This window comes from Salvelinus namaycush, chromosome 38 (assembly GCF_016432855.1).
Source record: "Salvelinus namaycush isolate Seneca chromosome 38, SaNama_1.0, whole genome shotgun sequence".
NCBI classification, from domain to species: Eukaryota; Metazoa; Chordata; class Actinopteri; order Salmoniformes; family Salmonidae; genus Salvelinus; species Salvelinus namaycush.
The window spans coordinates 18,678,396-18,692,101 of NC_052344.1; the positions used below are offsets into that span (position 1 = coordinate 18,678,396).

The window sequence follows — 13,706 nt, forward strand, 5'->3', positions numbered from 1 at the left end:
CTGTAACTGGGGCTTATCCCAGGCCCTTGCACTAACCCCAGATCTAACCCTAACCTTATCTCAAACTCAATCCCAGCCACTGTGCCAGCACAAGACATAACCCCAACCATATTCCATCAACCAGGAGAATGGAGGAAGATAAGAACAGACAGGTAAAGACAGTGTGAGAAATGGATGTGGTAGGTCTGGATTGGACAAACAAAGAGAAAATGAGTGAAAGAACTCTGTGTACATAACTACATCAATGAGAATGAAATCATCTGTAACCAGGATTGATTGTGGAAAAGGGGGAAGGAGGCAAGTAGAGAGAAGAAGAGAGGGGAGGGGAGGAGAGGAGAAAGAGGGGGGAAGGAGAGGAGAGAGAGACGTTGGCCAAGCTCCAGACAGCTGGTATTCCAAACAATTTCACATGTTTACCTGCGTGATATGGGACAATTAGCGCATACACATACACCAATACACACACGCACAAATACAAACCCAGGCAGCCAGGCTCCCAAGCACACACACAAATAAAATGCACATACATACGTATACAAATGCACACACACTCCTGCCTGCAGACAAGCGATGCGTAGAACTGGGTTTGTGTAGCTCAATGGGTTCGCCTGGGCATGTTCAGTAAAAAAGGTTTGGAACGTTGCAGACTCAAATGCCATGAATATAACTGACATGATTTCTTAAATCAGAGAGGCATGTTTGTTCTACATAATACATTTATATCTGAACGTTGGCCAACGTTGTGTCAGTCCTCCTGTTGAACGCGGCCCTGGTACACGCTTGTCCCTACCTATGTGAAGCTAGCCACATTAACAATTAGCCACAAAAGTGGAATTGCGGTTCAGAATAAAAGTCCCTCATTGAAAGCGATGCAAACATACAAATAATGGATCGAATCATGCCATATTTGGACTAGATAATGCTAAACAAGGTTGGAATGTTGTTATAATTTAAGATGAAATACAATAATGAATTAGTTTGACAATAAACAGTAAAAACTGTTGAAATCATGGGTGCAGAAAATCTGGGCTCCTGAAATGCTATTTTGTGTTTTTTTTGCTCTGATCTCAACTTTTTTTGTACATAATGTTTCCACCATCGGCTCGTATGACCGAAAAGAGTGTTTGGACATCAGAACAGCAATCACTAACCTCGATTTGGATGAATGAGTTGGAGGCACAGGACATACTGCTCACACCGGACCCTAAATCCCCTACACTTGGAAGAGAAAAAGACGCAATACAAAGGCCGACGTGCTGGCACCCTGATGAAACTATGGCGGCAAGTAAATAAACCGCCTGTGCCCCCTGTTCTATTGGCGAATGTACAATCACTGGAGAACAAACTGGACGAGCTCCGTTTGAGACTATCCTATCAACGGGACCTGAAGAACTGTAATATCCTGTTTCTCGGAAACTTGGCCATATCATGGTCCAAACACACCAACACAGTCGAGAAGAGGGCATGACAACGCCTCTTCCCCCTCAGGAGGCTGAAAAGATTTGGCATGGGTCCTCAGATCCTCAAAAAGTTATACAGCTTCACCATTGAGTGCATCTTGACTGGCTGCATCACCACTTGGTATGGCAATTGCTTGCTATCCAACCGCAAGGCGCTACAGAGGGTAGTGCGCACAGCCTAGTAGTACATCACTGGGCCCGAGCTCCCTGCCATCTAGGACCTCTATACCAGGCGGTGTCAGAGGAAGTCCCTAAAAATGGTCATAGACTCCAACCACCCAAGTCATAGACTGTTCTCTCTGATACCACATGGCAAGTGGTACCAATGCACCAAGTCTGGAACCAACAGGACCCTGAACAGCTTCTAACCCCAAGCCATAAGATTGCTAAATTGTTAGTTAAATAGTTAACCAAATAGCTATCTGGACTATCTGCATTGACCCTTTTTGCACTCACTTTTTTTGACTCATCACATACGCTGCTTCTACTGTTTATTATCTGTCACTTTATTCCTAGTTATATGTACATATCTACCTCAATTACCTCGTACCCCTGCACATCAACTCGGCTAAATACATTGGGTACCAGTACCAAGTTATCGTTACTAATTGTGTATCTATTATTACTTTTATAATTGTGTTTTATTTTTCTATTATTTCTCTATTTTCTTTCTCTCTGCATTGTTGGGAAGGGCCTGTAAGTAAACATTTCACTGTTAGGCCACACCTGTTGTTTACAACAACAACAAAAATGAAATCCTACTGTGGATGTATTAGACTGCATAATTGCTTTGGGGGCATACTTATATGCATTGTACAGCCTTACCCATGGATTGTGCACCCATGAAATAGGGTATCAGCCTACATACACAGTGACACCCATAGAAAACAATTCTCAAGAGTTGACACAAATATTAGCATCTTAGCTTCTTATTGCAGGACTTTGACTGTGGGAAATCCCTTTCCCAGTCAGTCTATTCTGCATATTGAACATTCAAATTGCACTGAACAGCCCAACCTATGTGACACCCACAGAACATAACTATGTTGAATTTAGTGTATTAGCTCTATTGTAGGACTCTGAAACAACTGTGAAATGAGCCACATTAGCTCACGAGTCCACCTATTGTGTATTGAAAATTCAGATCTAATATGGCTCATTTCACAGTGGTTTCAGAGTCCTGCAATAGAGCGAAGACGCTAATATTTGTGTAAACTCTACATAGTTATGTTCTGTGGGTGTCACTAAGTAGGCTGATACCCATGGATTGTGCACCCATGAAATGGGGTAAGGCTGTACAGTGCATACTGTATGCCCCAAAGCAATTATGCAGTCTAATACATCCACAGTGGATTTCAACCGTGTTTTATGTTTATTGTCAAACTAATTAATTATTGTATTTCATATTAAATTATCGAACAACATTCCAACCTTAATTTGCATTATCTAGTCCAAATATAGCATGATTCCACTATTTGTATTAGTTAGCGTCACTTTCAATTAGGGATTTTTATTTTGAAGGCAAACTGCAAATTCCATTACACCACACACAAAGGACAGGCACCGGTGACCATAGCAACGGAGTAAACTAATATTTTCGATGTGTGAAAACACCTACTCATCTACTCATTCAACACCTACTCATTCAAAGGTATTTCTACATTGTAAAATAATAGTGAAGACATCAAATCTATGAAATAACACATATGGAATCTTGTATTAAGCAAAACAAAGTGTTAAACAAATCAAAATATATTTTATATTTGAGATTCTTCAAAGTAACCAGCCTTTGCCTTGATGACAGCGTTACACACTCTTGGTATTCTCTCAACCAGCTTCACCTGGAATGCTTTTCCAACAGTCTTGAAGGAGTTCCCACATATGCTGAGCATTTGTTGGCTGCTTTTCCTTCACTCTGCGGTCTAACTCATCCCAAGCCATCTCAATTGGGTTGAGGTCGGGTGATTGTGTAGGCCAGGTCATCTGATGCAGCACTCCATCACTCTCCTTCTTGGTCAAATAGTCCTTACACAGCTTGGAGGTGTGTTGGGCAATTGTCCTGTTGAAAAACAAATGATAGTCCCACTAAGCGCAAACCAGATGGGATGGCGTATCGCTGCAGAATGCTGTGGTAGCCATGTTAGTTAAATGTGCATTGAATTCTAAATAAATCACAGACAGTGTCACCAGCAAAGCACTCCCACACCTCCTCCATGCTTCACGGTGGGAACCACGGAGATCATCCGTTCACCTACTCTGCGTCTCACAAAGACACCAAAAATCTCAAATTTGTACTCATCAGACCAAAGAACAGATTTCTACCGGTCTAATGTCCATTGCTCGTGTTTCTTGGCCCAAGCAAGTCTCTTCTTATTATTGGTGTCCTTTAGTAGTGGTTTCTTTGCAGAAATTCAAACATGAAGGCCTGATTCACGCAGTCTCATCTGAACAGTTGATGTTGAGATGTGTCTGTTACTTGAACTCTGTGAAGCATTTATTTGGGCTGCAATCTGAGGTGCAGTTAACTCTAATTAACTTATCCTCTGCAGCAGAGGTAACTCCGGGTCTTCCTTTCCTGTGGCGGTCCTCAATGGGGGACAGTTTCCCCATAGCGCTTGATGGTTTTTGCGACTGCACTTGAAGAAACTTTAAAAGTTCTTGACATTTTCTGGATTGACTGACCTTCATGTCGTTTCTCTTTGCTTATTTGAGCTGTTCTTGCCATTATATAGACTTGGTCTTTTACCAAATAGGGCAATCTACTGTATAACCAGTGGAGGGCCGTCAGGGCCAGCAAGGCCTTCTCTGCTGGCCTAAACATCATCAGAATATAATTTTTTTTTAAACATATTTTCCCACAAATATGTATTAAATTATTCCCCAGAGTAAGAGTTATACTCTTCATTTTTTAGCTTTCCTCTTGGTTGCACTGCTTCCAGCCCCAGGTTGAGATTTGGAGGGCTGGTCTTTATGTTAGATCTTTTATCCAATCATATTCAGCCATCATGTGTTGCCAGGGGTCTAAAATCTGCCCTCAGGCCTTCAGAATCAACAGTGCGGGCGCTTGTAGCTTAAAGTGAATGGAAATGAACATTTAGTGTCAACCAATCAGCTTTAGAGTTGGCTATTGTACGCCTGCTGGCTGGCTCCAGTGTTACACAGGAGCCAGCTAGCAGGCGTAGTGCGTGCACGTCTTTTGATTGGATTACCAATATTGAGAGGCAGGTCCTATGGGCAGGTCTATGCAGAACTTCAGAACTAGGAAACTGAATTTGATAAACAAATTAATTCGCGTACTACTAAGCTGTTTTTTCAATCCACAATGGCGGAAGGAGGAGAAGATATCGATTTGGTCGAGGATATAATTATAACGCCATTCTCAAGACGAACTTTTCAAGAAAAGTTAGACATTGTAAGGAGAGGTCGCCCGACGCCGACGCTACAAAGCCTGTCACAGGCGGGAAAGGGGTTCGTTCGCCACTTTCAAAGTTCCAACTACGAGCGCTATCAATGGCTCACAGGCTCCGAGAAGCACTGCAAACTGTACTGCTGGGAATGCCTATTATTTGCAAGTGATCGATTTGGTGTTTGGAGCCACACTGGCTTTGCAAACTTGAGTTGTCTAACCAAGGCAGCAACGAGACACCAAAGTACGGCTGGGCACTTACAAGCAATGGTGCTTTTGAAAACTTTTGGGGACACCCGAGTGGATCTACAGCTCAACGAACAAACGCACAGGGCAACGGAGCTGCACAATGAAAAGGTGAAAAAAAATAGGGAAATATTGAAAAGACTCATTGATTGTGTTCTTGCCTATTAGTTGAACTGTACTGTATTGTACTCTTCCCCTGCAATTCTCTGAATAAAAATGTCAATTTCAAGGTGACGCAACGCCTGGTTATACTGCGTTTCTGTCTAAATGTATAGTGTCTAGAGCCATGGCATCATAATGATGGTAATAAGAGGTGGATTAATTCGGGTGGGACTGTGTAGGACCTCACTGAAGGCCCAGGCCCCATGCCCACGGCACGCCACTGTGTATAACAACCCTACCTTGTCACAACACAACTGATTGGTTCAAACGTATTAAGAAGGAAATAAATTCTTAACTGTTATCAAGGCACACTTGTTAACTGAAATGCATTCCAGGTGACTACCTCATGAAGGTGGTTGAGAGAATCAAATCAAACTTTATTTGTCACATGCGCCAAATAAAACAAGTGTAGTACTTTACCATGAAATGCTTACTTACAAGCCCTTAACCAACAGTGCAGTTCAAGAAGAGTTAAGAATATATTTACCAAGTAGACTAAAATAAAAAGTAACACAATAAGAATAACAATAACGAGGCTATATACAGGGGGCACCGGTACCAAGTCAGTGTGCGGGGGTATAGGTTAGTTGAGGTAATTTGTGCATGTAGGTGGGAGTGAAGTGACTATGCATAGATTATAAACAGCGAGTAGCAGCAGTGTACAAAAGGGAAGGGTGGGGGTCAATGTAAATTGTCTGTTGGCCATTTTATTAATTGTTCAGCAGTCTTATGGCTTGGGGGTAGAAGCTGTTAAGGAGCCTTTTGGTCCTAGACTTGGCGCTCCGGTACCACTTGCCGTGAATAGCAGAGAAAACAGTCTATAACTTGGGTGACTGGAGTCTCTGACAACTTTATGGGCTTTCCTCTGACACCGCCTTCCTGGATGGCAGGAAGCTTGGCCCTAGTGATGTACTGGACCGTTCGCACTACCCTCTGTAGCGCCTTACAGTCAGATGCCGAGCAGTTGCCATACCAGGCGGTGATGCAACTGGTCAGGATGCTCTCGATGGTGCAGCTGTAGAACCTTTTGAGGATCTGGGGACCCATGCCAAATGTTTTCAGTCTCCTGAGGGGGAAAAGGTTTTGTCGTGCCCTCTTCACGACTGTCTTGGTAGGTTTGGACCATGATAGTTCGTTGGTGATGTGGACACCAAGGAACTTGAAACTCTCGACCTGCTCCACTACACCCCCGTTGATGTTAATGGGGGCCTGTTCGGCCTGCCTTTTCCTGTAGTCCACGATCAGCTCCTTTGTCTTGCTCACATTGAGGGAGAGGTTGTTGTCCTGGCACCATACTGCCAGTTCTCTGACCTCCTCCCTATAGGCCGTCTCATCGTTGTCGGTGATCAGGCCTACCACTGCTGTGTCGTCAGCAAACTTAATGATGGTGCTGGAGTCGTGTTTGGCCACGCAGTCGTGGGTGAACAGGGAATACAGGAGGGGACTAAGTACACACCCCTGAGGGGCCCCAGTGTTACGGGTCAGCGTGGCAGACGTATTGTTGCCTACTCTTACCACCTGAGGGCGGCCCGTCAGGATGTCCAGGATCCAGTTGCAGAGGGAGGTGTTTAGTTCCAGAGTCCTTAGCTTAGTGATGAGCTTTGTGAGCACTATGGTGTTGAACGCTGAGCTGTAGTCAATGAACATCATTCTCACATTGATGTTCCTTTTGTCCAGGTGAGAAAGGGCAGTGTGGAGTGCGATTGCGTCATCTGTGGATCTGTTGGGGCGGGATGCGAATTGGAGTGGGTCTAGGGTGTCCGGGAGGACGCTGTTGATGTGAGCCATGACCATCCTTTCAAAGCACTTCATGGCTACCGACGTGAGTGCCACGGGGCGGTAATCATTTAGGCAGGTTACCTTCGCTTCCTTGGGCACAGGGACCCGGTGGTCTGCTTTAAACATGTAGGTATTACAGACTCGGTCAGGGAGAGGTTGAAAATGTCAGTGAAGACACTTGACAGTTGTTCTGTGCATGCTTTGAGTACACGTCCTGGTAATCCGTCTGGTCCAATGACTTTGTAAATGTTGACCTGTTTAAAGGTTTTGTTCACATCGGCTACCGAGAGCGTTATCCCAAGAGTGTGCAAAGCTGTCATAAGGGCAAAGGGTGGCTACTTTGAACAATCTCAAATATAAAATATATTTGAGTTATTTTGGTTATTACATGATTCCATATGTGTTATTTCATAGTTTTGATGTCTTCACTACTATTCTACAATGTAGAAAATAGTACAAATGAAGAAAAACCCTTGAATGAGTAGGTGTTTCCAAACTTTTGACTGGTACTGTATGTGCTGACATATCACCAAGCAGAGCGTGGTGGAATGCGAATGCGCCTCAACCAATGAAAACGTGTGGTGGGCGGGGCTGGTACAGGCCCGACCCTGCCCACAACCGACCCCGCCCTGTTCCATGTGCCATGGCGAGGGGTACTCGGAATTTCAGGACTTTTTGGGGAGTAAAAATATATTCCCATTCAAAATCCTATTTTCCCTTAACCTAACCTATACCTCAAACCCCTAACCCTAACTCCTAACCTAAAACCCGACCCTAACCGTAACCCTGACCTTAACCCCAAACACAAACCTAACCCTTAAGCCTAAAATAGCAATTTAACAAATTCAGAACATGAACAAAGTCCTGACTTTTCAAAACGTTTCTTGTTTTCCTACCTTGTTAGGACATTCTGGTTCTGATTAGGTAGGAAAACATGTACACAAATTCACACCCTCCCGTCTTGTTTGAGTGTGTTTACAGGCTTCTAATCTCTCCTCACTGTCTTGCCATGATCTGGTTGTTTGGGTTTGGTAGATATGACCGTCCTGGGTCGAAACAGAGACAGAAAACAAACTGCTGAGAGAGAGAGAGAGAGAGAGAGAGAGAGAGAGAGAGAGAGAGAGAGAGAGAGAGAGAGAGAGAGAGAGAGTACTTATATAACCTCATACCGTCCCACGTCTCAATGTTTGTTTACCCAACTCTCCCTCATATCACACGACACACCGACGTTCCTACAATGTTAGGTCATGTTGTGTTGTGATATATCCTAATGTTTAGAATATCAACATTAAAAAGCTTAAAACACATTCTGAGGATGCTTTTGTAGCCTAGATAGAGTCAAGTCCAAACTAAGTTAACTAGGTGTAGCCCACTGGGTTACTAGATAAGCCAGTGATATTATGGGGGAGGATGACAGACAGACACCTCTGATTACAGTGGGCTCACACAGAAGAGACAGACTGACCGGCTGCAACCATACAAGCTCCTAGATACTGTAATACTGCCACAGACACTGCTATTGTGGGCTTAACACTCATACACAAAGTTATAGTTACCCACAGTCAGACAGTCTCTGTGTGTCTATGTCTTTGTGTCTGTGTCTCCAGTGTAAAGGTTATGTTGTCACACTCATCACACTCACTTTCCCTGCTCTCTGGGCCTGCTGATTGCAATAGAATAGGCGCTCTGCTTCAAAAGGCGTCAGACGGAACTGCTCGTGGAGATGGCAGAGATAGACGTTCCACGGGCAGTCTGGAAACGCTCGCTGCATCTCTAATGTCCATCTACAGACTGTGAATCAGCCATGTCCATTCACACCTTTATCAGCACACACTTTCTGAGACTTCAACACCATCATTAGCCCAGTGCTGAATCCATATCAACATTTCCTTTGTAATCTGGATCACAGGAAAGGCAGCTCTTTATCTACCCAGACAGAGCAAGCCCAGCACAGGAAGTGGGACAGAGAAAGGTGATATCCCTCATCACTACGCTAATGACTGATACACAAAACGCATGCATGCACACAGACAGTCAGATACGCAGACAGAAACACAGACACACACACACACACTCACCACGTGGTTAGTTCTGTCCCTGACAGGGCGGTAGCCAGGCGCAGGGACACACTGCTCGGCGTGCCCATTGCAGAAGCAGCTGCCCTTCACGATAAGGTCATAAATGGCGAAGTGCTGGGTGAGCGGGGCTCCAACGGTGGGATCTTTGGCTTGGCAGGGACAGGATTGGCGCTCCAGCAGACGTATGCGCACGTTGGTCACCCTCAGCTGCTCCTGGCCTGCCACCCCATACGGATCAAGAGATTCCCATTGGGAGAGGGCACGGTAGATCACCTGTCAATCAACCAATCCAACAGTCAGTCAAAATTATACGAGTTAGTGGCACTATGTTATTATGCAAGACTTGGTGACAACACATCTTCTTTTCTGCACCTCTCTCTCTGTCTCTCTTTCTTTCTCCCTCTCTGAGTCATCCCTAAATTGATGATCCCTCCATATTACCCCCCAGCCCAAGCACAACTGCCATCACCCTGGTGACTGCTCCTATGGCAACCTGCTTACACTGCTGCTGTTGTTGAGGGTGAACTGTGTTCCTGAGAGGGCTGTGTGTTTCTGCCACAGATATCACTGGGGCAGAAGTGTGTTTCTGCCACAGATATCACTGGGGCAGAAGTGTGTTTCTGCCACAGATATCACTGGGGCAGATGTGTGTTTCTGCCACAGATATCACTGGGGCAGATGTGTGTTTCTGCCACATATATCACTGGGGCAGAAGTGTGATTGTTTAAGGAGAGTTAGTTGTCATTGAGGGAAGTGTGTGATGCTGGGAGGGAGTGTTATTGGAGGAGAGTATTTATTTATTTTATTTCACCTTTATTTAACCAGGTAGGCTAGTTGAGAACAAGTTCTCATTTGCAACTGCGACCTGGCCAAGATAAAGCAAAGCAGTTCGACACATACAACAACACAGAGTTACACATGGGATAAACAAACATACAATCAATAAAACAGTACAAAAATCTATATACAGCATGTGCAAATGAGGTAGGATAAGAGAGGTAAGGCAATAAATAGGCCATGGTGGTGAAGTAATTACAATATAGCAATTAAACACTGGAATGGTAGAATCTGCAGAAGATGAATGTGCAAGTAGAGATACTGGGGTGCAAAGGAACAAGATAAATAAATACAGTATGGGGATGAGGTAGATTAGATGGGCTATTTACAGATGAGCTATGTACAGGTGCAGTGATTTGTGAGCTGCTCTGACAGCTGGTGCTTAAAGCTAGTGAGGGAGATAAGAGTCTCCAGCTTTAGTGATTTTTGCAGTTCGTTCCAGTCATTGGCAGCAGAGAACTGGAAGTAGAGGCGGCCAAAGGAAGAATTGGCTTTGGGGGTGACCAGTGAGATATACCTGCTGGAGCGCGTGCTACGGGTGGGTGCTGCTATGGTGACCAGTGAGCTGAGATAAGGCGGGGCCCTACCTAGCAGAGACTTGTAGATGACCTGGAGCCAGTGGGTTTGGCGACGAGTATGAAGCGAGGGCCAGCCAACGAGAGCATACAGGTCGCAGTGGTGGGTAGTATATGGGGCTTTGGTGACAAAACGGGTGGCACTGTGATAGACTGCATCCAATTTGTTGAGTAGAGTGTTGGAGGCTATTTTGTAAATGACATCGCCGAAGTCGAGGATCGGTAGGATAGTCAGTTTTACGAGGGTATGTTTGGCAGCATGAGTGAAGGATGCTTTGTTGTGAAATAGGAAGCCGATTCTAGATTTAATTTTGTATTGGAGATGTTTAATGTGAGTCTGGAAGGAGAGTTTACAGTCTAACCAGACACCTAGGTATTTGTAGTTGTCCACATATTCTAAGTCAGAATCGTCCAGAGTAGTGATGCTGGACGGGCGGGCAGGTGCGGGCAGCGATCGGTTGAAGAGCATGCATTTACTTTTACTAGCATTTAAGAGCAGTTGGAGGCCACGGAAGGAGAGTTGTATGGCATTGAAGCTCATCTGGAGGTTAGTTAACACAGTTTACAAAGAAGGGCCAGAGGTATACAGAATGGTGTCGTCTGCGTAGAGGTGGATCAAAGAATCACCAGCAGCAAGAGTGACATCATTGATGTATACTGAGAAGTATCCCTGACATAGATATCATTGGGTGAGGGGTGTGTGTGTGTGAGTTTTTTTGGGGGTTGACTGTGTGAGTCGAGCCCATGCTGTGTCCCCATTGGCTGTATGGCTGGCCTGGGGTGTGATGGGAGGAGCACTATTAAGTTCCCTGTTGTTGGAATAGGTCACAGAGTCACGGCATTGTGTTCGCAATTAAGGGAACACAACAAATAGGGCAAGGGGCGCCAGTCCGCGGGAGAGGAGGACGAGACAAAAGAGCGGGCGAGTGATGCTGCTCCACATAACTTAGCCCTGGACAAAGGCTCTGCGATAGCCCGGCGACACCGCAGCAACACTGTCACACACACACACACACCCCACACACAAACACATCCCCAATGGATAATCCCAAACTCCACACACAACATCCAATGAACATTCCCAACTACACACACACTTACCCAATCAACATTCCCAAACCCTGCAAAAATTCCACAAGAGGCCTTCTGGATGCTCCAGCTGCAGGCAGTGGGCACAGACTTCATGCAACCCACACAACGAATGCAAACTCTAACACACATACAAACATACAAATTAAGAATCTCATTAAAGTTTTTTTGTGCATACGAAATGTCAAGTCATTGTCTGGGTATGCTCTCTCTGTCAAACTATAGAAACAGAGAGAGCAGTCCCACAGAAACCACAGAAACCAGGTGAGCATGTGGCTTTTCTACGCTCATAATCTTTTCTTCCTGTTACAGTCTGAAAAACAGTGTAAGTCTGGCTTTAACAGCCCTAATTCCATCAAAGCGCTGTGGACTGTATTCTGGTAAACAGGAACAATGGGCATTGATAGAGGGAGAGAGCAAGAGAGAGAGAGAGAGAGAGAGAGATCGCGAGAGGAGGGGGATGGGCCGTCTCGCCTGCAGGACCAACTTCCATCAGGGCAAAGGGCACTTCCTCCCTGACAGACAGACAGAGAGAGAGAGGTGTGTGTGGGGCTCTGGTTGGACGGCTCCCTCCCTAAGAAGATCACAGTCTCTATAACAACTAACACACATTCTTCCAGCCCAGCTGACCTCATAAATAACACAAGGAGCCCTGAGCTCTCCAACAGAGAGACTAACTAGACCTCTTCAGTTAGTACCTGAACTCACAAGCCTCCCAGGTTTTCCCCCATTCAGACGAACATGTTCAGCTCTCAGCACAAGAGATGACATGCTTTTTAATGTTCATCAGATAAAGGAGGGGGGAAGCTGAGAATACCTGCTCCCTCACTATATCGCTCCAAGCTAAGACACACCTCCTCCTCCCTCCTTCTTGCTATCCATCACAGCTAACCACTTATCTGATTGCAGGAGCCAAAACACTTAACACTGACTAAACACACACACGCGTGTATATACACACAGACACATACACACAGTCACCTACTCGACACATAACTGTCGCACCAGTTAAGCTCAAACATTCAATATGTAAACACACAGTCACACAGACACAAACACACAGTCACACAGACACAAACACACAGTCACACAGTCACACAGACACAAACACACAGTCACACAGACACAAACACACAGTCACACAGACACACAGACACAAACACACAGTCACACAGACACAAACACACAGTCACACAGACACACAGACACAAACACACAGTCACACAGACACAAACACACAGTCACACAGACACAAACACACAGTCACACAGACACAAACACACAGTCACACAGTCACACAGACACAAACACACAGTCACACAGACACAAACACACAGTCACACAGACATGCACTTGACAAATTGAGCTAGTAGGTGAAAGCCTGACAGGGTAGGCATATTTGCGTGTGCACCTTGCCCTCTGTATGGACATAAACACACGGAGCACAACTCTCAGCTCCCATGGTAAAGTACACACACCGTTCTGTACATGCCTTGCTGTCATCCCATCAGACAGGCCACAGACAGTTGAGCTGATGAACATCACAAGATAAATAGAGTAGCCATAGTGATAGAGAGAGTGGAGGATGGTTTAGTGCTGGGTGTGATGAGGAGCTGAAAGGACTCTGGAGTCTGGACTCCTCCCCTGACCTCAGGGTCAACAGACAGGGGTTAGAGGGTAAAGGTCATGCTACTATCACAGTGTCTCGCTGCTTCCCTCACACACACAAAAACACACAAGCATTCACACACATACATGCATTGCACGCACATCACAACATGACTCAAGTATCTTATAGTAGCTGGGTCCCTCAAATAAACACATACACACTTTCACATGCTCACACTTGCATGGACACACACACACACACCACTCACAGGGGAAGACTGCTTTTGGATGTACGATACAGCGGATCATAAAAGATGACAGGATTACATGTAGGCAATCCTACCAGGGAAAAGCCTGTGGAGCAGTACCATTACAGAGTCAACATGCACTAGATCAGGGATCATCAACTAGAGTCATTACAGAGTCAACATGCACTACATCAGGAATCATCAACTAGAGTCATTAC

The 13,706-nt window shown here is 45.2% G+C and overlaps 1 protein-coding gene across 1 annotated transcript in view; it reads right to left on the bottom strand.

The window, feature by feature from the left end:
• The window catches only part of LOC120032133 (netrin-4-like), a 28,075-nt gene that overhangs the window by 9,837 nt on the left and 4,532 nt on the right, over positions 1 to 13,706 (bottom strand). Inside the window, exon 3 of the mRNA XM_038978087.1 lies at positions 9,132 to 9,404. Within this exon, the coding sequence (XP_038834015.1) occupies positions 9,132 to 9,404 (273 nt within the window). The remainder of the gene's footprint in view (positions 1 to 9,131; positions 9,405 to 13,706) is intronic.